This window comes from Pyrus communis, chromosome 14, assembly GCF_041283825.1.
Source record: "Pyrus communis isolate YQ-2024b chromosome 14, ASM4128382v1, whole genome shotgun sequence".
Lineage (NCBI taxonomy): Eukaryota > Viridiplantae > Streptophyta > Magnoliopsida > Rosales > Rosaceae > Pyrus > Pyrus communis.
In genome coordinates this window covers 17722868-17749074 of record NC_142578.1, presented here as the reverse complement: position 1 = coordinate 17749074, position 26207 = coordinate 17722868, and the positions used below count along the sequence as shown (strand labels likewise).

The 26207-nt window shown below is 37.5% G+C and overlaps 1 protein-coding gene and 1 pseudogene across 10 annotated transcripts; both read right to left on the bottom strand.

Annotated features, from left to right (window-relative positions):
* Window positions 1–719: 719 nt before the first annotated feature.
* LOC148691314 (uncharacterized) lies at window positions 720–19587 on the bottom strand (annotated as a pseudogene).
* Window positions 13889–25811, bottom strand: LOC137713536 (Pentatricopeptide repeat (PPR) superfamily protein). 10 transcript variants are annotated; one of them, XM_088684282.1, is made up of 9 exons: window positions 25577–25811; window positions 21405–24322; window positions 20806–20884; window positions 20546–20713; window positions 20379–20445; window positions 19149–19731; window positions 16329–16391; window positions 15578–15681; window positions 13889–14209 (listed from the first exon to the last, which is right to left on the bottom strand). In XM_088684282.1, the coding sequence occupies exon 2, from the start codon at window positions 24110–24112 to the stop codon at window positions 21968–21970; it is 2145 nt and encodes a 714-aa protein (XP_088540408.1). In that variant the 5' UTR covers window positions 24113–24322; window positions 25577–25811; the 3' UTR covers window positions 13889–14209; window positions 15578–15681; window positions 16329–16391; window positions 19149–19731; window positions 20379–20445; window positions 20546–20713; window positions 20806–20884; window positions 21405–21967. The 10 variants fall into 10 exon arrangements, with proteins under 10 accessions (XP_088540408.1, XP_088540407.1, XP_088540409.1 ...); XM_088684281.1 differs by lacking the exon at window positions 15578–15681; XM_088684283.1 differs by lacking the exon at window positions 16329–16391.
* Between the last annotated feature and the right edge of the window lie 396 nt (window positions 25812–26207).

Here is a 26207-nt window from a genome sequence, read left to right as displayed (position 1 = left end):
CTCCTAATATGTATGACTATCATGTTTACTGTTACTATTCGGGTTCGTCCAAAACTTGCTCAAAGAGCAGACTATCAATTATTTAAGCTAGTTGTAAATAGCATCATCTCTTTGTAAATAACACTTTAAAATCATCTCTCTCAATGTAAACATATTATATGTAAAATAATATCGCCCTAAACGGTCTTAAAACCTGCGACATTGCATGGGAGGCTCAATTGCTAGTGGGATCATATTTCTGAGAAATCTCATATGAACAACGTTGGTCAGCACCCCTACACAAGTTTTTTTTTCAAGAAGAGCACAACAAAGGTGAACAAAACTTTATCTCGATATTCACCTTTTGCATTATAAGCATAGGGAATCTCATCTGGGACTCCAAACTTCCTATAATTAGAAAGAAAAATACATGCGCAAGAAGTGTACAATGAGATTTTTGTAGTGCCAATAATAGTTCTCGAAGCATATTCGCAAACGCTTCATTTACTCTATAAAGGTTAATAAATTCTACCCCAAGCAAAGCCCGTTAATAAATTCTGTAGATTTTGCACCATTTTGCACTAGAATTCATCAACACTAACAAGGGAATTTCAAAATTTCTTAGCAACAGTGTCCTCATTCACTTCACCATCTGAGATGAGAAGGGCAAAGGAGAGTAAAGGTCATTCCATCAATCCCATGTGATGTGAATGAAGATTGCAGAAACGTCAAGTAAGAATCTATGTTTGCACTAAATCTAGGCACCAACACCTGTACTTTGGCGTTGATATTTCATAAAGATCATTCACTGCCATCTCCTCAAGTTTGGTGGTTTTCAATGACTCAAAACTTTCCAGAACGTCTTTTGCACATGTCGTCGCAACTGATGCCCGATTCCCTTCTCTAGCATGATCTAGTGCATGGAATCTTTTGTACAGTCTCATCACTGACACACACTCTACATATAGATCATGTGAACCTGACTGTATCTCATACCTGTAAAGCCAAAACCTCATTACATTTTTCATTCACTGGAGCACTAAAAACTAGAGCTACCTTCGACGATAACCAAACACTACAAAGTACCTAAGAGTCTATAGTAGTTGCTCAAAAAGCGTGAACTAGAGTCCTTATTAACTTCTGCAGAATTACTCAAATGAACTGCTGATATTTACTAGGTAATTTGTAGTGTTTGGTTATCCTCGAAGGTAACTCTAGTTTTTCTTGAGTCAGCTGACCAAATTCGTGTTTACCCAAATGATCAAATTTCTTGAGTGAGTTGCCTTCAAGTCCTTTGTGTGGGGTACTTGAGTGAGTGGCTGACCAAATTGTAGTTTACAGTGTCCCTGCATATAGAATCAGTAACCGTCAAACATAGAGAGGCTTCAGAGAACATATTTCTTTTCTCCAAGCTAAGCTTTTAGGAAACTATGTCAAATAATTTTCATATAAAATTAGTCGATTTTGCATAATTTCACCATGACTAAGGCCATACTCATCTTGGCTGGCCTGAATGAAAAGAAGTACAACCATAAATGCAAAAGTCTTAAGAAACAGCAATACCACCAATTTCGCAGATAAATAAGGCAACCTAGCAGCACAGGTATATGTCGTAGAATAATAGAAATGCAGATAACTTGTCTGCATAACTATTAAGTGATTTATTTTTATTAAACTTTCTACAAAATTCTTATGTTTATATGTTAGGATAGGGGGGTTTAGTGTGTGGTAAACTAAGTGCATTGGTGCCATATAAGAAGAGAAACTTATACCTCAGCTAGTAATCAGGATAATTCAATCTCAAGCATTCCATACCCAGTCCAAATTATGCCCCACAAGAACCTTGGTCTTTCCACTGTACAAAATTCACAAAATTTTCTCTTGCACTTTTTCATGTGGCATGGCATTTCTAAGATGCTCTTCCATTAACCTAGTAACTTCATATCTGGAATATAAACATTCAACGCATCCGAGGCTTGCTTTGAAATTTCTTGAAAGAAATCAAATATGAGAAACATTTACCTGTAATTAGTGACAACAACTTGGGGCTGCACATAAGTGTGGAAGTTGATATTCTCATCTTCATCAATCAGGCACTCTTGCACATAGGTCCAGTGATACATCACTTCCACCCTAAACCAATTCACAATCCAGAGCAACTGCTTCAAGACCCGTTCCAACATGATCTTCGTTGCTCAAGTTTATATTAGATTTAGATTCTGCACATGGCATCATTGTTGTACCCTGTGAACAGGTAAACTTGAAAATATAAGTAACGTAGGCGTACATCTATGTATAATTGCATCTAAGAGTTTGTTTAATGAGTCGAAAGGCTAAAACATTCCGAGTACTGGAAAATGATAAGTTTCCCAGTTCTATACTGGACACTTGATATTCAACTAATCAACGTACCATAGGAGCAGGTGCAGATAGGCAATAGGTGTTTTTATGCTCGCTCCGAGAAGTAGAGCTATCAAAAAGCTTCAGACATAGATGACAACCTTGTTGAATGAAAATTGTCTTGCAAAATGCTTTAGCCAATGAGCCTAAATCGTAGGAACCATTAAAAAGAAATCAAACAACAAGCAATCTTATAAACAAATCAAAACGAATACGCAATGATCTGATCAAATCAAATGGACAAGGAATTAAATCTCATAAGTGAGATGTTCCCTCAGTGATTGAAAAGACATGAAGTGCTTTTTACACAGTCCACATCTCGGCTGATGAATTGAGTGGAAGGAGCCCTTAATGTGCTCGAAAAGATGTTCCTTTTGCTTGTATTGCTTGTAACATGCAGCACATTCCTCTGTGGATAGCTGAATGTCTCAGAAATTTTATAGCTTGTTAAATGGTATTCTAGCACTTCTAAAGTTCTAAATATTCCTTGGAGAGGTATTGGACCATTTTCTCCTTCTTTTCTTTAATAGATAATAGATGGTGCTGACATCAAATCGACTTTTATAGGAGTAACTATAACAACTCAAACGATTTCTTTCTTCCTGCTTTAACTAGCTGACAAAATCAAGTACTTACTTAATGTCTAAGCAATCTCCTTTTTCATCCCAAGTCAAAGTGGAATGGTCGGACTTGAAAATTAGCTAACAAAGTTCCATGTTGATTTGTAGGTAACGTCACATCAATATTCTTGAGTTGTAACTGAAATAGGATAAACGGTTGAGTCATCCATGTGCTTTTCTGTTGAGGTTGTCAATAACTATGTTTACACAACCGGGGAAGTACACGATGGTGCAATCGTAGACGTTGATTTTTTTTTTTCCAATTGCCATTGTCTGCAATTAAACTTTTGCTAAGTGAAGATGTATTTGAGGGGTTTAAGGGAATCGATGAAGATTTTGGCACGTTTCTCCATAAAGAAACCGCCATCAAGATTTCTGGCATAGAGGCAGTAGTTGTCAACTCTAAGTCGTAGGTAAGATAGTTCACTCCATGTGGCTCCAGCTATCGAAAGGCATAAGTGGTTACCCTACCATGTTGCATCAGCCAGATCACTTAGTGAAATATTCTTGTAGATTTCAAAATTATTGTTGTCATCGAAAAGTGTAAGAACAATAGTCAGAAAGAGATAATACCTCAGTTGTTAGAAACTTATTCACATTCACATCTCAAATGAAACTGACTTCTTTACTGGTCAACTTTGTAAGGAATACGGTTATGGCAGAGAAATTTAGCACAAATTGTCAATGGTAAATGACAAGGCCAAGGATACCTCATATTTCGCAAAACCTTGTAGGGTTTCCAATTTTCTACAACCGCAACATTTTTGGGGATTGACAAGAATGATGTCTGCTAAGCTCACGTCTCCCAAAAAGACATAGTATCTATACAAAACTGGCATTTGGGAAATTTAGTGTAACGCTGTGATGCGAACTAATTAAGCACACAAATTAAAACCCTCTTTTGACAATTGTCGTAAAGATGCAAGTAGGGATCGTTCTAGACCGGGGATTAGGAGGGATTACTAAATCACTTGGAAACTGACTCAAAAACGTAAAACAAACGTTAAAAACACTAAACTAGACTCAAAGGATGCAAAACTAAACAATAAAACACTAAAACAAATCAAAAGACTCAAAGAATGCAAAACACTTATAAACACAAACCAAGACACTTTCTAACTAAATTAGACACTAAAGTAAAGGGGATTGAGGTTTTGACGAAATTAAACTAAATGCACAGATTGTAATTTAAAGGCAGAATGTAAATATGAATGTGATGAAAATATGGATGAATGCTAGCTAGAAGGTTCTTCTCCACACATGTTACACTTGCATACCATTTGATTTTCAGTTGGTCTTTCGATGAATTATGAAACTCAACACCCCGGGTTAATTAGGTCCGCTTAAATTAACCGTCAAGTTTTCCTTAAGTTAATGAATTGGATGGGTTAGCACAACGCAATTCAAAATATTCTCCAAAAGTCCTTTACGTGAAAAGCACAATAAAGATACAATCAAAGATCATTAAGCATCATGAAAACTATAAGTGTTGACGAGGCATTCGTTACTATGATGAGCATGAAACTAGTGTCAAGAATTCATTTAACGCGATTGTTTATAAGCAACCTCCACTACTTGTGAATATAAGTTCATAACTATTAGGTGAAACTCCCTTATATTCTAGCGTCATATTCATGCATGAAAATTAAGCGTGCACTCTCAATCAACATACATAAATAAGTTATCGATCAAGCAGTTAAACAAATTGAATTCACCATTCATGAAATTCCAACCAAAAGTAATCAATTCATATTGCAAGCATAAACATGGTTTCGAATCACCCCTAGCTAAATAGGGGTTTAGCCTCTCATGTTCACAACAAGAAAAATAAAATTGAATTTAAACATAAAGAACAAAGGATGGATTACACCTAGAACGCCCAACGAATCCACTTGAATTTCTGCGCGTCTAAGCCCTCCTTCTTCTTCTCCTTGCTGCGGCAGTGAAAGTCTAGGTGAGTTTTGGATGTTTTTCTGGTTTTGGGATTGGGTTTATGGAGGTTTAGTGGTGCGGCAATGGTGGGGAAGGTGTGGAAGAAGGCACGGCAATAATGGGAATTGGAGAAAATATGGAAGGGTGGTTGCGGCTAAAAGGTTGTGATTTTGGTTTTTAGGTGCTAGTGGCTGGTTCGTTTTTTGGGTGATGGGATGCACGGCCAAAGTGGGAAATTAGGGTAAAAAAATATATGGGGGGCCACGGCTTAGAAGAATAATTAGGATGAAAAATGGCTGATTAAAATATCAATGAATGGCTTATTAAAATATCAATGAATGGCTTATGGTGCTGCGGCAAGAGTCAATATTTTGTTTTTTAGGGTGAATGATGAATGTGGCAGGTTGAGAAGTGAATGAATAATCCCCCCAAAGTTAGGAAAAAGGTGCGGCTGCTATGATTTAGAAGACTTAGGGTGAAATATGGATGGGGACTTGCGGCTGTGATGTCTTTTTGGTTCATTAGGGTAAAATAAAATATGGGGGGCCACGGCTTATGGGATTTTAGGAGGAATAATGGAAAAGTGAATATGTGTATCATGGCTAAATGATTAGGGTGGAAAAATGTGAATCATGAAAAGTGACGGCTAAAGAGTGAATTAGGAGAGAATTAGGATGATTGGCCGATTAAATATGAATGAATCGAATTCCTAGGGTGCGGCTACAATTTATTTTATATAGGTTGATAGAAAATAAAACCCTAGCTTATTAAATCAAAGGCTCACAAATTTCTGAAATTAAATCAGAAATTTATAAGGGAATTCACTAAAAGGTGCGGCTAGGGTTGATTTGAGAGGGAAATAGGTTTAAGTTTCAGAAATAGAAGGGAGAGTGGCTGCAAGGAAAAAGGGTTAGGGTTTAGTGCATAAAAGGGGACAAAATTGCCCTCCCTTGCACGGCAAGGGAAGGGGGGAAGATACAAGGGCACGGCAAGGATGTTTAAGGGGCCTAGGGCCTTCGTTTTGTGTCCTAAAGTGCCTACAAGGACTTCAAAGTGGCTAGAAAATACGGACGTTTAAGATTAGGAAAAGTTACCAAAACAGGAAACCTAGGGTTAACTTTCCTACTTCAAGTAAGAAACCTTGTTTGGGTAGGAATCCTCGTTTTGGTAGGAAATCATCGTTGGAGTAGGAATTCATCGTTTCGTCAAGTCTTCAACTCATTCATTCCTCTTTTGCTCCAAAAAGCTCCAATTTGCATCTTCTTGCACCCTTTGGCCTTATAATCTGAAAATACACAAAAGTAGCCTTAAACACTAAAATAACTAAGTAAACACAACATAAATGCACGAGAACAAGCTAATTAAGTCGCATGAATATGCTCCTATCACGCTGATTCGCTTTGAAATTGCTCAGATCAAATCATCGGTGTTTAGAAAGTTTGACTTCATTATTGGAGTAAACAAAGAAGTTCTAGATAAGGTTATCATAAATCTTTCAAGATATGGGCAGAATGCACAGTCAGTCAGGTTCATGAACAATATTAGAGCATGATGCGAGATTTATACGCACACAAATTAAACCCTCTTTTTGATAATTGTAGTATAGATATAAGTAGGGATCGTTCTTAACCGGGGATTAGGAGGGATTGCAAATCACTTGGAAACTGACTCAAAAACGTAAAATAAAGTTTAAAACACTAAACTAGACTCAAAGAATGCGAAACTAAACGCTTAAAACACTAAAACAAACCAAAAGACTCAAACATCACCCAAAACACTCACAACTACCTTAAAAACACTTTCTGGGCAGTTTTGAGCACTTTGGTGAATTTGGACGAATTTGTGTAACAAATTGAATCACAACACTTATAAACACAAACTAAGACACTTTCTAACTAAATTGGACACTAAAGTAAAGGGGGATTTAGTTTTTGACGAAATTTAAACTAAATGCACATATTGTAATTAAAGCAGAATGTAAATATGAATGTGATGATATTGAATGGATGGGAAGCTAGCTAAGGGGTTCATCTCCACACATGTTATACTTGCATATAAAACGATTTCCAATTGCTTTTCAATAAACCATGAATTCTCAACGCCCCAGATTAACCGTGAATTGCACTAATTAACCCTCAGATTTTCCTAACGTTATTGAATTGGATGATTGCATACGACAACCCAAAGCATTCCCCACAAGTTCCCTATATGAACTGCATAATAGAGATACAAGCAAGAATCATTAAGTTCTTTGAAAACCATAAGCATTGACGAAGCACTCGTTACTATGAACTGCATGAAACTTATGCCAAGAATTTACTTAACGCAATTGAGATCATCAACCTTTACTACTTGTGAATATAAGTTCATAACTATTAGGTGAAACTCACTTATATTCTAGCGTCATATTCATGCATGAAAATTAAGCGTGCACTCTCAATAAACATACATAAATAAGTTATCAATCAAACAGTTAAACAAATTGAATCCACAACTTATGAAACGCAATTAGAAGTAATCAAATCATATTGCAAGCATAAACATGTATTTCGAATCCCCCTCTGGCCAAGGGGGGTTTTAGTTCCTCATAGGTACAAAACAAAGAGAATTGAAATTAAACATTGAAATCAAAGGAAAAGAAACACCTAAACATTCCAACAACTCAAACTTGAATTGTATGAACGTTTAGGCCCTCTTCTCTTCCTCTTTGTTGCGGCACAAGGTCTAAGGATAGGTTTTGGGGTGGTAGTTGTATGGAGGAATGGATGTGTGATGGTGTGAAGTGTTGGAATGGATGCAATGGTTGAATTTCTGGAATGGTGGATGGGGAGTAAGGTGCGGCACAAAGTGATTAAATGGTGCTGGAATGTGTATGAAATGGTAGTGTTTTGCACGGCTAGGTGTTGTGTTGGTGTCAATGGCTGAATGCATGGTTTTATAGGGAGAATGGGAGACTATGTGGCTGAATGATTAAGATTGCATGTGGCTCTATGATTATGGGTGCATGTGCTGAAATAATGAAGGGAATGCATGTGCAAAACAGCTAGGAAAAGTTGTGGAAAGCTGGAAATGGGATGGGAGTGTGCACGGCAAGGGGAGTGAATGATTGAATGTGCATGTGGGTGAATATGTGGCTGCAATGATGAAGTGGACAACCTGGAAATGCAAGGGGAATGCACGGATTAGTGGTAGGAATGGGTGAATGTGCATGTGGCTGATTTATTTGAAGATGCATGTGGATTAAAGGGGGAATGCTAGGTTGGAAATGCATGTGGAATGGCTGGAATGAACATGAAATGCACGGCTAGGTTGGTTGAATGATTATGAGTGCATGTGGGTGAATACGTGGCTGAATAATCAAATGGGAAAGCATGTGGCTGAATGGATTAAAGAATGGGAGTGCATGTGGCTGCAATGGATTAAAGAGTGGGAGTGCACGGGTTGGATGGTTCTTTTGTTGATGATTGTGTTGGTGATGAATGTGGAGTGGCTGGAATGCAAGGGGGAAGGTATGGTTATGGTTATGATAAGTGTATGGTGCGGCAAAGGGTGATAAGGGTCAGAAACTATGAAGGGTTGTCTAGAGAATCAATGAAAAATAATGGTGTGGCCTAGAGTGGTAGAATAGAAACTTTGGTTTCCAATTTTTGAACTCTTTGTTCTTCATTTTCATTTCTTCATCTCTTTATTCATTCCTAGCCTCATTTGGTCTTCAATTTCGTCCATCTACTTGGCTTTAAGCATATGCAATCCATTTAATGCCCCAAACTACTCCAAAATGCACCAAAATGCACTTTCTTGCTCCTTTAGCCCTTTGGACCTACAAACACACGAAAATAGCTTAAAGTACTAAAATTACTAAGTACTAACAACATAAATGCAAGAAAACAAGCAAACTAAGGCGCATAAATATGCTCCTATCAGAGCATTCGTCAACCTGCCTGACAGCACAAGGAACTAATAATGAACATGTCAAGTCCTGAATGCAGTTTTAAGAACATCATCATTTCTGATCTTCAGCTGGTCACAACCAAACTTCAGATCAATCTTGAAAAAAGCTCGGGTTCCATAGATTTAGTCGGAGAGATCATCGATATGAGACAGGATTAATGGTGTTTAATCGTCACCCAATTGAATTACTAGTAAACAATATACACTCTTAAGGTTCGGTCTTTGCTTTTGCGGATAGGTTTGAGATTCCCTAGATAAGGTGTTTGGTTGGATAAATTCCTAATCGGTAAACTTTTGTAACTAAGTTCTCTCAACGATGTAGGAGTTGTTCGAAAAGACGCAAGGAAAACTGGTGTAGTACGAGAAAGTGGATCGATGGTGTACTTCACTTTACCATTTGGTGAAATCCCAGGTAAAATACTACTTCCTTTCAATATGCCACGTAATAAAAGGTCTTCAAAATTTTCTTAATGCTCATTTCACTCTTACAGCTGGAAAAAACTCGTGCCTCAATTCTAATATTTGTCTATGGAACTCATCGGAAAAATGACTGGTCGAAGAAGTTTTAGTTATTGAGATGGGTGATAAGGTTAAAACAACTACGAGTTTACTGTCCTTCTACAAGGCTTGCTCCTAATTTCCACGATTTTATATCTTCAGCTCAGGTAATCACTGTTAATCAGTCTAACAATCGCGTCGCTAATTAACGCATTTATGTTATTTGATATTGTTCGCTACCCTAAAACTGTGAACCAACGTTCTAGCATAAAGGTATCACTCCCAGATCCTAGTACCTGCGTCTGGTATCAGAAATCATACCACCTAAATGCTAGTTGACAGTTCCTAGATATTGGACAATATCATCAATTAGTAGCACCACCGTAGGCTGATTACAGGTTAGAGCCTACTTGGGTAGATGGTTTCGGATGATTGGTAAAGAACTGGTCCTGTGAGGTAGTTTCGTTGATTCTAGGAGAAATTGATTACTGCTTTTGGGATTTCTGCTACCTGAAGGTATAACAACTCATATTCACAAGCCTATACCTATCGAAATTATGAGTACAACATCGAAAGGAAATCTGGGAACTAGTGTTAGTTGAAATATCCTAAGGTCGGAAAAAGGGATTTGTTAATAATCTACTAGAGCTTTTGAGAAGATTAGTATCATCGAGGACCAAAAGTGAATGTTCTTCCGTTAAATGCAACCATTTCTAACATTAACATAGTCATTTGAGACATTTTTGAAACTTCGAGGTGAAGCAAAACCTCAAGGAAATTCAGGTCTTTCTATGGCAAAGAGGTTCTTCATGTAAACTTTAGCGGTGGTCGCCAAAGTGTTCTTCTAGAAGGTTGATAAGTCGTCAGAAAAGTGTCAGCGATAGTCGCTCCAAGTTGCCCAAAAGTCATGAAAAGCTAGCATATTTCGTGATCGATGAGGTGGCATAATTATGATGTTAGAATTCAAGAACCAAGAATGCTTACATCACATGTGTGACGATTGCGATACTCCCTAACCTATGCTCTGATACCAAACTGACACACCCCAACTCGGAGTGTCCACCTGAACACCCGAATTGCGATGTGCTGGCTGACACCTGGAAGGTGACGAAGCCATAAAGTAGGGGTGGGAAATTTTGCCATAAACCGATTTACCCACCTAACCATAATGGTATGGTATAGTTTTGGCATTTTTTCATAGTCGGTTGGTATTTTACCGAACCGACAATTAATGGCATGGCTTTGGTAATTGATTTTGTATGTCGGCGGTATACCATACTTACCAATATATATATCTATACAATCCCTTTAAGGGAAGGGATCCCCATTTTTTGAAAAAAAATGGGGAACACTCTCTAAACCATTGGATTGACTTTAATAAAATTGGGTGGTTAGATTGACTTTAATAAAACCAAGGGATCCCCTTTTCCTTCACTTGCTGCTTGAATGTGTTAATGGAGAGTTTTCCTTCTCTTTTCTCCTCTTCCTTGTGGCACAGACACATAGAAAAACAAAGCTTCGCGCTCAGCCAAATCACAGGCCATCCTTTAAGATTTCAAGTATGGGTCTCCTCCTCATTCACTTGCTGCTTGAATGTGTTACTGAATAGTAGTTGAATAATTTGACTCTTGTTCTTCTTTTCAAGTTTTGTTGATGCTTTTTATTATTCTTTGTGGTATGGATGTTTGATTGTGCTAATGTTCATGTTCAAGATATGGAAGTTAATGAGATGGCTATTGAAGTTACGAAACTGATGAAATGCCTATTCAAGTTATGGAAGCTAATCAAATGCAAGTTCCAATGGAAAATCAGTCAGAAATTGTAGTTGGTATTTGTTTTTTCTATCTTCAAGTAACAGATGAGTTCAAGCCTACCATAGGTCAACGGTTCGAAACATTAGACGAAGTGCTTGAATTTTACAACAATTATGCAAGAGAGGCTGGTTTTAGTGTCCAAATGCATTCAAGTAAGAAAAATAAGGATGGTGAGATCACGAGAAAGGAGTTTTTATGCAACAAAGAGGGAATTAATACAAAAGAATGGATTGGTGACGAACAAAAGCATCATGGATTAACCAAAGAGGGTTGTAAAGCAAGATTGATAGTTGTGAGATCTAAACTTGGTGGGTATGCAGCCACCATATTTGACGAGGGTCATAATCATCCAATGGCATCCCCACTAAGGCGCCACTTGCTAAAGTCGCATTACAAGGTTACTAAGTATCATAAAATATTAGCTGATCAGCTAGACATGGCAAACATACCTCCACACCAAAAAAAAAAAAAAAAAAAAAAAATTGATATTCTTGGATTGCAGGTAGGTGGAATTGAAAATATTGGTTGTACACAAGAAGATTTATATAACTATCGAACAAAAGTGCGAAACAATATGAAGGGGCGTGATGGAAAAATGTTGCATGATCATTTTTTGCTAGAGCAAGAAAGAATTTTTGAATTCACATTCAAGATTCAAGCAGATGAAGAACAGAAGATTACTCATTGTTTTTGGCCTAATGCAAGTTCTAGGCAAGCATACAAGTTTTATGGTGATGTGGTCATTTTTGACACTACGTACAACACCAACCGGTATAGTATGATATTTGCCCCGTTCATGGGTGTAAACAATCATGGTCAAACAATCATTTTTGCTGGTGCATTTCTAAGTGACGAGACGACAGATTCATTCATTTGGTTATTTAGAGAATTTTTGAAAGCCATGCCAGGTGATGCTCCAAAAATGATTATTACTGATCAAGATCCGGCAATGACAAAAGCCATTCCCTACTATTTTCCAAACACGTTTCATAGATTATGTACGTGGCATATTTTGGATAAGTTCTCAAGCAAGCTTCCTGCAATCAAATACAAAGATCATTATTTAGATTTCAAAGCATGTATTTGAGAGTCACAGATTAGAGAGGAGTTTGATGTGAAATGGATGGCCGTTGTTTCAAAAAGTGGATTATTTGGTGACGGCTGGTTGCAATTGATATATGGGATTCAATCTACTTGGGTTCCATCCTATGTGAATCATGTTTTTTTTCTGCAAATTGCTCAACTAGTCAGAGAGCTGAGAGTGGACATTCATTTCTAAAAAAATATGTTTCCAAGAACAACTCCTTCCTTGAGTTTATGGTTAAATATAATAGGGCATTGGTACGCCAACGCCATTCAAAGTTGAAGGCATATCATATTGATTTGAACGAGAGGCCAAAACTCAAATGCCCTATTAAGATGGGTGCGCAAATGGCCAATATTTATACACGTAGCTCTTACCTTGATTTTCAACAGCAGTTATGGGAAAGTTATAGCTATAATATTGAGCTTACAAGCTAAAATGATACTTGCAGCATGTTTAAAGTTTTGCCCGTTGATGGCGAAAAGGGTAAAGTTCGTGAAATTTTGTGTGAAAAATCCAGGGATTTTGCATCATGTAGCTACAAACAATTTGATAGTTCAGGAATCCCATGCAATGGCATATTTGCATAAAATACATCAATTTCAAATATTGCCAGATGAATACATTTTAAAGAGATGGGACTAAGTCTGCAAAATCTTCGGTTATGGTAGACAACTCTAGTGTGGAAATATCTATCGACAAATCTGTACTTGAAAGGCGTGGTACATTATTCCATCAATATTCACATTTGATTGATAAAGTCATTCTAAATGATGAGGCAAGTAAACTCTTTTGTGAAGCGATGGATGCTGTGAATGAGAAGATTAAGCCATTTGTTGGGGGTACCAATGAAAATTTGGAACCTCCTGCAACCAAAGGAAACGTGGAACGTCAAGCAAAAAGAAAGTCAATAGTAGATGATGTTGGTTTTCTTGAACCTGATCCTATTAAGACCAAAGCATCTGGAAAAAGACTTAAAAGTGGAAAATAGAAAGGAAAATGCAAGAAGAGGGTTAATGGTGAACTTTGTCATGAGTGTGGGCAATATGGAGTTAATCATGACAAAAGAAATTGTCCAGAGCTCCACAATCGGTAAGAATACATACTTCGCGTGTTTTTCTATGTACTATGTAGGTTTTTCTATGTATATCATGCAATTAATAACTCAATAGTTGAAATTCGTTTGTTGTCCTTGATGTAGAATGGCCACTATGGACCAAAATGTTCCATGAAAGTGCTATTGGTAACAGGTATCCCTTCCACCATTATTTGTAGGTATAATAGCATTATTATTGTTAATCAACATTTTTATGATTTCTATTTTGGTTAATTGCAGGATGAGGAGCGCTCAATTTTCTATAGGAAGCTTATCTCATTTTTTTTGTTCCTAATTTACATGGAAGGAAGCACTCATTGTCTATAAGAAGCTGATCTCATTTTTTGTTCCTAATTTACACAGTGTTAATGAGGTTCCTCTGTTTTGTATAAGTTTATTCTATGAATTTGGAGGAATTGGCCATGAACTTGAAGGAATTCACTTATTTTGTATGACTTTATATAGAAATTTAAATTTCAATGATAAAGAACAATAGCATACCAACTTTGGAAGAAACATGGAAGACGCCAAATGCCTTTTTTGATTTCATGAATATCAATCAAATTCTTTTACAATGCTTCTCATACGTAGTGAAAACAATAACAATTTATAAAATGCCGATAAATATTTGGGGTCAACATGGAAGATGTTCGCAGCTTCTTTTTCATATTGCTACTTGTTGCTAATTGCTAAAGCTTGAGTTTTGCAGCTTCCTTTTCATACTCTGCTTGTTGCTTGTTGCTTGTTGCTTGTTGCTAATTTCACCACTGCTTGATCAAGCAGCAAGTGATTATTCATGGATAGTCCTTATTCATAGTAAAGACTTGAAAGGCTCCTGCAAAAAAGTGTGGCAAGCAAAATCATTCGCTTATTTGATAGAGAATTTTCTGGTGGGAAGAACACCAAAGGATCAACTACATCTAAGAAATATACCCAAAAGCAAATGGCAGTCTCAATAGAAAGCACATGTTCAAGAGAGTAATGCAAATGGCATCATTGGCAAGATATGGCATATACACAGTTAATTTAATAAGTAAAAGCAAATGGCAAACAATTTAATTAGTAATGAAAGTGGTAGCCTCAATAGCAAGTCCTTGCCAATTGGTGGCTTTCCTTGCAAAATCAAAACCCAAAAGGTTATAAGGTCCCAAGTTCATACTCTATTAATTCAATCCATTCAAATGTGTAACCCAATTTGAATTAGAACTCAAAATATTTTTACCATAAAACTTGAACTCTGATCTTTGGATGCGGCCGTTTCATAATTTGGTAGAAATAAATCCACCTCAGTTTTAGGGTTTAGAAAATAAATGACTCCTTAGTTTTAGGGTTTAAAAAAAGGAACTATTATTAGCACTCTAAAAATCTCATTCTACACTCCACACAAGTGTATTTTTCTTTCTAATTATAGAAAGTTTGGAGTGCCAAATGAGATTTTAAGAGTGCTAATAACAATTCCCTTAAAAAATATATATATATGTTATACGTTTACACAATATAACATATATATATATATATATAGATATATATGATTCATGCCATAATAAATATAGAAAATATTGTTAACAAAATTGATAGCATGATGATTACTAATACTATATATACACGTACATATATATGATTTTGAATGTATATGCATTGCTTATGTTTATGATGATGGAGTCTAGCCAATCAACCGCTAGTGCACAACATGGATTAACCCCAAATGAACCACACAATGCAACCAAACAAGCACCCCAATCTGAAAATCAAATTGAGCCCTTGGAACTGGAAGATAGCCAGGAAGAAGTGAAAAATCAAATATATATGCTTTTCTGGTTTGTTGTTTATGGGTCGGTGCATGGTCTTGAGCTGTTGTTTTTGTAGCTTATTTGCAAACCACCGATTGTGCCATTTACCAACTGAACCAGCCAATAATTTTGGCTAAACAGATTTTTGGCAATTGTAAGAAAACGGTTGGCTAGCGGTAACTGATTTTCGGTAATTATATATATGTGGCTGGCAGGTGGCACAAGGAATTTGGCATGATTTGCCAACCGAACCCAGACCTAGCATAAAGTGTAGTGATGTGGAAAATGTGATAAATTAAAACCTTAAAATGACTAATTTAGAGTGTTCATGTGAGTGAGATTGAACACATATCACACAAGTGATGTCAGAGTATAGATAAATTGCAGTAAAAGATGAGTAAGGACATTTATACCAAAAGAATGAGTCTCCTACATAACAGCTTTTACCAACAATCCTTGTCGTCACAAAGCCTCTATCACTAAAATCTTGGAAGGGTGAAAACAAGGGTGAGTGGGCCTGAAAATAAAGTTTTGTAAAACATTTTCGAAAAGTGTAACCCCTCGCTACAAAAAAAATATATATGGTTTCCTAAAAATATTATAATAATAGTATGTAGTAGGTACCCTGCAGCAGAAGCGAGTTAAAGATGTAGAGTACAACAACAAGGTATCTCAACATTAAATCTCAAACTATTATTATAAGAATTCAATACTCATTAATTTATGTAAGCACACAAGTCCACTACGGAGATATTCAAACAATGGAACAAGCTAGGTGTAGGTATTACATTCTAGTACTAAATCATGTGAGCTACGCTAGTCGCATCACATACGAGTCCAAAACATCACACAAAATGACAGGCTGGCACCTAACTCTAGATCCAAAGCGAATGTAAACGGTGCATGTGAACTACACGTGAAGCTAGTCCTTGGCCCAGGACAATACAAATAACTAAGAGACACAATGCAAACATGTAATAATGAGCAGGTAAATCGCAAGGATATCATGCCACAAGTTTATGCTCACAAATAAAATTAAAAACATAAAACGTATGGAAAGTTTATTTGTAAAGATAAACATGGCATGTCACATCATAGTACATAAAAGCATTTGTTGGGAAAAATCACACATATATATATATATAAACGAAAAGACACACTCACAGGTACTTGCGATGTCACATCCTTTTGAACTAAGAAAGTCGGAGTCTCCCATAGTAATCGCACCTAAGCATAGTATTGGGTCCCGTCAGTGAAACTCAACTAAAACGAATAAATTTGGAAAAACGAAGAGTGCATTCGAAATACGCTAAGGAAGGTCCCGAGCAAAATTTTGTAAAAAGTCAACAGCCAACCCTAAAAAGTCAACCAAGACGTCCCCGTGGTTAACTATGTTAAAACTTCAGAATTCTCCTAAATGGATGTTAAAAATGGACTCGGGACGTCGAAATTAGCCTATAAGGGTTTCCGAGAAAATTTCAAAAAAAGTCAACACAAGGAATATTCCAGAATCCATTTAGAATTTGGGTTGGACCGGATCCGGATTCGGGTTGAAGGGTCATAGGTTTGGGCTAGTTCTATGTTTGGGTTTTGTGACCCCTTTTTCAATTGGGTCGAGTTAACCCGTTTGAACTCGCAGGTCTCCCTAAAGGTTTGGGCCAGGTTGGGCCAAAGGTTTGGGCTTAAGCCCCTTTTTTTGTATCGGGTCGGGTTGACCCGTCTGAACTCGTGGGTCGCCAGACCCAACGAAGAAGAAGGCCAGAAGTTTAGAAGCTTCGTTCATCCCCAAAACTCAATTAAAACTAGCAACCCAATATATCAAATTGAAGCCCTAGAAACAAGGAATCGAAGTACACCATTGGGCTTCTCATCCGTGGTCGCATTTAGCCAGAAAATGTCCTGCAAGGGGCCAGGTTTCTTGCCAGAAACTGGAGAATGTTTTTCCTTCAAGGTCTCTACGTCCAAAAGCCACTAAACTTCTTAAAACTACTCCAAAAGTACACTGAAATGCGATCTACTAGGTTTTAAAAGGATTCTCAAACGTTACCTTCACTGGTCTTGACGAGATCTTCATTGGAAAAACCACAGCTCCCCGCCGGAGCTTCTTGGCTCGACGGCAGTAGCTGGGTTCTTGGGGTGGTTGCCCAGGCATGATGTTTGCAGTGCTTTTGCACTCGTGTGGTTTGAGGAGAGATGGTGATCTAGGTGGTTTGCCAAAGTGGAGGTTGTGGTGGCTCAGTGTTCCGGTGATGGTAAAGGGAAGGAGAGAGGGATGAGAGCTGGCATGGGTTCAAGATCGTGACGTCCAGGTGGTGGTGATGGTGGTTCGCCGGCATAGTTGTTTGTTCGTGAGGGTCAATGCCTTGGGGAGGAGAGGTTAGTGCATAGGTGAGAGGGAGAGAAAAGAAGAGAGAAAGGTGAGGTCCACGGGAAGAAGAAAGGGGAGAAAAGAGAGAGAGAGAGAGAGAGAGAGTGAGAGAGAAGGAGAACCGGGTGTGTGGAGAGAGGTGTGAGGGAGTGAATAAAGTGAAAAAGGAGAGTGAGAGATGTGTCGTGGGAGAGGGGGAAAAAAGACTAATCAGGTGAAACGATGAGTCTGGTGGGTTTTGATAATTTCACTACTACTAAGAATAAAATACGATAAATCTCGGGCCGGGATGTCACATTCACATTTGCCAATAAATTTGAACACACCACCGAAAATGAGTAGGTTATAACATATCCTGTGCTGACCCAAACGACGCACATAGTAAATGAACAAAAGGAAAACTGCCTTCCTATTCCTTCCAAAGTTGTCACCGCTGTTCCGCTTAACATTTATTTTCTTCTGTTAATAGGTTAGGTGGTAGATGAGGGGACAAAACATTTAAGTTGAGAGTTCACGGGTACTGTAGCAGCATTATAGCTGTTTTAATGTTAGTACTCCTAGGCATTTTTTATGGTTGAGATTACGGTTAGTTTAAGGATTATAACTCAACTCCATTAGAGTTTCTGACATTCGTAACTAGAGAACAAAACTAGATTTGGAGTAAGTTTGCTACAAAGTCGGACTACGACATCAAAATGAAACACTTGACCTCACTGCATCAAAAATTTGACCTCACTGCATCAAAATGAAACACTTGGTCCCAAAGACATCCGTTGAGCAGTAATCCGGCATTGTCTCCATCGAAAACAATTCCAACCATCACACCTCTCAAAAGACATTACCACCCAAAAGTTGACTCAACATCCGCAGGGGGAGACAGTTGCAGTTTTGATAATGAAAAACAACAATACAATACATCCTCAGCTTCCAGTTTTATAATATGAAAACACAACCAAACAGGTAAGGCAATGCTTCTATCTTTCTAACAATAAGTTTTTATACGAGTATGACATGACACTCGAGCAAAGCAGAAATACGACAACTTGCCAATTAAAGCACAAGAATTATAGCCTAGTCTCTATGGAACTCTTTTATCAGCTCCTGCATAAAACTGGAAAAGCTAATAGCATGTGGGCCTTTTGACGAGTTCCGATATATGTTGGCAGAATTGTCCGCAGCTCTAATGTTAACTTATCTAACAAAACTTGCATGTTTAAGAAAAATAAAACCCAAAAAAGAAGAGGATACTATCAGTCCCAACAAGCAAAAATAGTAATAAAAGACGCAGTAAAAGCAGGGTAGACTTATTAGTTTCTTTTTAAAAGATTCACATGGTGTTTCAGCGTCATTAAGGGTTTAAAGATAATTTATCGTACACATTCAACAATTGTGGATTTGCGATAAGAAATGGATTTGCAGAACGTTAAGTAAGAGGATAAGTATCTTTAAACATATCTTTGTTGTTCCTAGAATTAAGCTGAATGAATACCAGCATAATAGAGCAAACTGCGGCTATGTTCACTTGTGGTAATCATGCTGATTAAAAGTACCGACAAGAACCAGTATAAATTATAAAACTAAACAGAAAAACGATAAAGGGTCAAAATGATGAGTACCTTCTAGACACGCCAGCAAAGCAATGGACCAAAACATACCCCTCTTTTCTACTCTTATCAATATAAAATCCAAACACATGTCCAAATGATCCAACAAATCTTCATTCTCCATATCTCTCAGTGGAACCCCCATTCTCACCAGCTTCAAATCCTTGCCTGCATATTCCAACAAGTACAGAAGCTTATCGGACACTGAACAACTTTTTTCCCCGTCACCAGAATCATCCTCAGAAGCTGAGGCACCACCAGACCTGCCACCATACACCTTCTTAATTTCCTCTGTGGGTATTGTTACACCCTTTCATTTGAAGAAAAACGATATTGACGCTGAACTTAGAAGCAATGGAATATGCATGATCTCTGTGCTACCATTTTGGAGAATCTCTGCTGCATCACTGATGTTGCCGATGAATAGATTTTCACAAACACGATATGGCATGACCACTAACAAATAATGGAATTCTCCTTAACCCAAGTTGGCAAAACAAAATGAGATTCCCCCCTTTCTCTACACTGCCCGGCAGATTACTAGGTCAGCTTGGAACCGAAATTCGCTGGAAAAACGACAATATCTATTCGGTTACTGAAAATGATGATAACATGACAAGATTAATCAAACTATAAATCAAGAATCCAACTGAAAAATATCCCCACACAATAAAACAAGAAAACAATTTGTTCAAAAAGGTTCAACTTTCTCGGCATCTCCTAATTTTCTCAGCAGCCAAACAGGGTTTATAATCTAAGTAGTCGCAGTAAACTACTTTGCCACACAAATAAAAAAAACTTAAAATTAAATATCTCAAATTCAACAAACTTCCAATAATCTGAATATGCAAAACAGAAATAAAAAATAAATTAAATAGAAAAATTGAGTTTTTTCCGTAAAATAAATAGAAAATTTGTGTGTGATTATATTCAACAACAAAAATTAGGCATCAAAAGGCATGTACAGATGATCTACACACCAACACGTCACACAGACGTTAACAACCACTCAATTCTATGCTTCATCCAATTCATACAATCAAAATGAAAACAATAACTGAAAAAAGGAAAGTGATTTCCGCATTCCACTTTTCTCCTCCTGCAATTTGTTCCCTTTTTCCTAGCCCTTTGATTGAATGAATCAGAGGAGATTCAATGGATAGAAACAAAAGGAGTACGAACAGAGAATACAGGAGTTTGAAAATCACTACCCCTGAAACATCATTCTACAAGGGAGCCTACCTCTTTCGACCTCACCTTCCCCAACTCTCTCCATAAAGAAATTTCCAAAACATTGGAATGCCAAGTACTAAAAGTGTAACAAACAGCAGAACACTGAACACCAATGCAGAAGAAGTCGATAAACAAATCAGCATTAAAAATCAACAAAAGTGAAAAACAATACTAACCCAGCTGTGGTTTCCTTGGCCGCCTTCTTTTTCTTGTCAAAATTTGCATCCTCATGATCTTGTCTTTCTCCTCAGGATCATTTCTCTAGGTTCGCTTCAGCTTCTTTTTCCCTTTTCTACTTCTTAATCATATCATTGTCATCCTTGATCAATCTCTTCTTTTAGTAACTGGTAACCAGCATGAAAAAGCAACGTTTTGTTAGTCTTCTATCTTCCCATGCATCCCAGCACTTATAGTTTGAAGGGCAAACAATTTATACCTTCAATAGTGAAGAACTGCTCTGCTTCCAGGAGGCATAAAAAAGCGAATAAGAGGGCACGAAAGAAGATAGAAATGAGCTGATAAGAAGGGAAAAAAAACATAATTAACAAAGGTTTGGTTACATAACCTATTTATTGGCAACTGCAGATTAACGTACAACACTCCAGAAGGGGAAAAACAGAAAGAATAATCTCAGCTCCAGCATACCAGCAAAGATAGATAGAACTGCTCATAGCACAAGTATGACTGAAAAATGGCAATTTGGCCATATTGGGCAACATAAACAAATACAAGCTATTTGACGCTTTCTAGTTTATCAGATTATCAAAAACTATAAACAACAACAAAGCCTTTTCCCACTAAGTGGGGACGGCTATATGAATCCTAGAACGCCATTGCACTCAGTTCTGTGTCACGTCTTCCGTTAGATCCAAGATTATCAAAAACTATGTTTCACCAAAAATATACAAGTCACCTACTTACTTGTAGAATAAAATTCTGTTTCAAAATAGAGGAATATGTGATTAACAGGACACGTTGCTGTACATACCAAGAACAAGAAGGATTGTATCTCATCATGGAAAAGAACATAGGTACCTTTTCAATTGTAATGGAACAAAACTGCGAGACCACTTCCAAACCTTCAATCCTCATTCATTCACTGAGTACTGATATTATGAAGTAGTTGCAGAGCAGCAATTAGAAAACAAACCGCATAACCTCTAAGAGCATAGCAGTAATGTCCTGATGCCAATTATTGTTCTCGCAGACAAAACAAATTTTCTTTAGAAAAGTTCTCATATATACAACTCATTGCACGACCATAAGACATCATTCAAAGTTTTCACATAGTGCAACAGTTTTGCATAATCCAACTTCCATATCTTTGATGTTGCAAAACCATCAACATCAAACATGAAACTTGGAGTATGACTCAATTGTTTTAGGGTAGAATTATAATGCACCACAAATGGCTTTTCTTTTTCTGCTTACAGATACGATAGTGAATCGTATTTACCCTCATATTGACTTCTTAGTTCTCCTATATTTCTTGCAACATCCAAATTAAGTTCCTAACCATTTGACATTAGCCTTCAAAGGCAAGCAGCAAGAACGTTGCAGTAAATAGTCTCAAGTCATATTAAACTTCTCTTGGAACTTCAGTCAATGTCTGCCCACTTTCTAAATGCCTCTACATACTTAAGCCTCTTTCTTTGAGCTTCAGTTTTGGCTTCTGAAGCCTTTAAATTCCTGTAAAGATTCTTATGAAGTTTTACAAACTCACTTCTATACAACCATTTGTCAGTGTACATACCACGTTTCTTCATATAGTCAATGACCTCCATCACTCTCTCAAAGTAACCACCACGAATAAAGTTCAACAGCAAGTACTCATAGAGATCTCTGCTTACCACCAAATTTCCACCTTCAATATTCCTCTTAATGTCGCCCCACAAGATTGTCATAGCACGAAACATTCCCAGAGAATAATACCCATATAACAGATAGGTAAACGTTTGCTCAGTGGGTTGAATTTTCATCTCATGCAATCTTCTGTACGTCTTTAAAGCATCATCAATCATTTTGGCCTTGCAGAAAAAGTTGATGGAAGAATTGAACTGATAAACAGTAGATGGAATTTCCTTCTTCTCATCTCTCATTTCCTGAACCAAAGCATTTGCCAGATCTGATTTACTAGTAGAGGTTGAAGCATTTGTAAATATGGCACTGGAATCCACTATTGATCGACACTTGGAGACAACCATCTCATCAGATAAATTTTCAGGCAGGCCAGCATTCCTCATTTGTTTAATCAATGCCTTTGCTTCCAGAAACATCTTTTCTTTGTAGTAGGCTGTCAAGAGTGACATAAAGGGAGTCAAGCCCAAGGGAGACCCAGCTGCATCCAGGTCATCCAAAAGATCATGGGCAGTTTCTAGCCAACCTAAATGAATGCAAGCATCAATCACATCAGAACACAAACCAGATCCTCTTGAGGAACATAACTCCTTTTGCATTTTTAGTAGAATTTTTGAAAGCTTGCAAGTATCTCCACCCTTTCTGTATCCATTTACGAGCTTTGCCAGAGCCCTATTACTAAGGACAAGTTTCCCATGCCAATAAATAACAAGCTCATGTTTGCCCTCTACTTTTAGCACAGAATCCTTCTGCAGCAGCTCGGGCAAAATCTGCATCTGCAACCCAGACTTGAGATTGTGAGATCCAATTGGAACATTATAAGACTTATGAGGGTTCTTTCTGTCTCTTTGAACCGGAAGAGACTCATGGTAGTCACACATTTGTAATACAAGCTTAGTGGCTGCCTCGATGTCATTAAACTTGAAATGCAAGGTCAACAAACTATCATAGAACTGCCGATAATGTTGCAGAAGTGCAACTGAAACTTGATCAATATGACTTTTATACTTTTTTATCTCGTCTCTCTGACCATTCAACTCATGAATCTGAGAAATAATGATAACAGAGTGTGCATCAGCAACAACTCCTGTTTGAGGCATCAATTCCAAAATCTGTTGGCCTTTGAAAGATAATTTGAACCTCACGCAAGCATCAAGGACAAGGTTGAAAATCATTGTATCAGGTTGAATCTGCTTTGCATGACCACTCTTGTTTACACTCAAACGTTGGAAACGATGACAAATCTGAATTAAGAAATTAGATGCAAGGTTCGTCCCAACCTCAGTCTTTACCATATGCAGAACAACCAAGCATAACACATTCAAGGGGGGCAAATTATCTTTCTCCAGTAATATTCTAAGAATCATTGTAGCAGGCTTTGGCATTTGACTCCGAGCTAAAGAGAGGGAGAGCTTTGGCAGGATATCAGACTGCAGTAAGTCTGATTGATCTTTCAAAACTTCCAAGACTACATCACATGCTTTTAGCAGCCAGTGAGGGTCAGATGAATAGCACAGTTCAGTTATCAGCTTACGGACAATGAAAACCTCAGGAAAGCCATGCAACCTTTTAAAATCAATAAAGGACTCCCATGCTTCATTTACTTGATGTTCCTTCAAGGCTATTTCAAGCCTTTTCAACAGAACTGTAGGAGAAGAACCTTCCCAACATAGCCTTACAGACTGAGCACAAGAACAAAAATATCGGGTAGATGAAATTTGGTGCTGCTCATAGCATACAATTGATAGGACAGGCTTTGGAAATCTCCTATTCGAAGCTGATTCCCTGTCATAAGTTGATATCAAGGCAGTCCTCTGGATAGCTGAAGCCGCACAAAAATGCAATCGAAACCTCTTGATGAAACAGCTTCGCCATAGATATATCATTATAACAAATACAACACAGCTAGAAAATATAATCACTGTGTGATACCACTGCCAAACCGTGGCCTAGCTGAAAAATCATGCAGCAGAAGCAGACTCATTTATGTAACTCATAAATGGAAAACACAATTCAAAACCCTATATTTTGCTGAGACAGTTGCTAGAAGATTGCTTCATTATCTTCTTCTGCTCCATATGTCCAACTAGTCAAATCTGCAAAGAGAACCTAACTGAATCAGAAGGCACACACGATCTTCGACATAAGCAAGTAATATCGAACCCAAAACACACGTGCACATACAAACATATAATCTGAAAACAAAGCCCACCAAGCAATCATGTTCTGAGAACAATACCAAAATGGGTATGATATTACAAAAATATACTTCATCCCCAATTGGGAACTTAAGATTGCGTTAAGATTCCGTAAAATAATTGGGAAGTAGGACCACAAGACAAATACGGCATAGGTGGAACCAAAATAGGTAGACCATCTATTTAAACCATATCATGTTTAGTTTTCACTCATGTAGGGCAAATACATGAGAAATATGAGGGATGTAGAAGAGTGGAGGAATGATGATGGTAGGGGAGATGTAGAAGAAATGCACATGGAAAGCTGATGTAGGACAGTAGGAGTAGATAGAAATGCAACAAGATATCCGAACTCACTCCTATGTTTGGCATCACACCAAAGGTGTATTGGAATCACAACAATAGAGCATTTAGAAAAATTCCGGCATCAAACCGGCCTTCAGCCTCACATCGAAGGTGCCTTGGACTCACTCCAAGGTTGCTGTGCTTCATACACAAGCAGAAAATCCAGAATTGCTTTCCACGAACACTTAATTTAAAAGCTTACAAAGTAGTCCTTTTTATAGGCTAATTGGTACATGAATCAGAAAAGTTCAACATGGAGAGACTCAAAGACAATAAACTTGCGGACTACATGTGAAACTGCATTTATTACATAAGAAAGTACAAAGACTCCGGTTTATTGAACTTTTAACTTAGCTCCTCCACCAAAAGGTACCCAAAATGAAAACTACAAACCAACCAAAACTATTTCAAATTGTCTTCACTTTCAAGATTTTTTTTTGTTTTCATGCCTCTTTATCCCCATACATCAATCACTAAAAGTGAAAAATCAAAACTAAAAATGAAAGGGTTATCAAACATGCATGTTGGTTTTCTTTTCTAGTTTTTGTTTCCGAATACTATCCTTCATTTCTCCCTCCTCGACTTTTACTCCTCAACTCCCCCAGGTATTCCCCATATACCTTCCCCAATCTCTTAACAAACAGGGAAAACAAAAACTTAAAAAATCAAATGATTATAAAATGAGCCCTAAGCGAGCGACATGAATTGTAAGTCCAATTGTCAATTATACTGAACCTTCTTACAAATAGAAGACTGCCTGTGACTGTTGTAACTTGTGAAAATTGAACCGAAAATTGGAAAACTAACCATTGGAGGGAGATGAGCCGCTAAGCGGAGAACGGCGGCGATACTTCCGGTTGGCTGTATCAGTTGAAGGCTTGCGAAATGCTGTATTTGCATCACCAATATCTAAGTTTGAATCCATGATGAATACCACCTGACAGCACCAACATCAGTAAAGTAGAGCAATTTATAGGCACCCCAAACCCTAACCCCAACCCTAACCCCACCCCAAACCCTAACCCCAACCCCAATGAGAAATGTTCAAGACGCGTCCAGTACCACTATCTTAAATATTAAGTTACTAAATTACTGCTTGATAATAATGGTGTAGAGATGGTGGTTGAGGTGAAAGTGGTGTTGATAGCAATGGTGGTAGGATTTCTGCGTCAAATTTTTTTTTTTGAAATTTGGGGTATCTAATTATCAAGTTTAAATATTATGTAAATAGGTGTTACTAGCAATTGAGCCCCCTGCACAATGCCGCGGGTTTTAAGGCCATCTAGGGTGATATTATTTTACATGTAATATGTTTACACTGAGAGATATGATTTTATAGTGTTATTTACAAAGAGATGATACTATTTACAACCAGCTCAAATCATTAACAGTCTGCTCTTTGAGCAAGTTTTGGACGAACTTGAATAGTAGCGGTAAA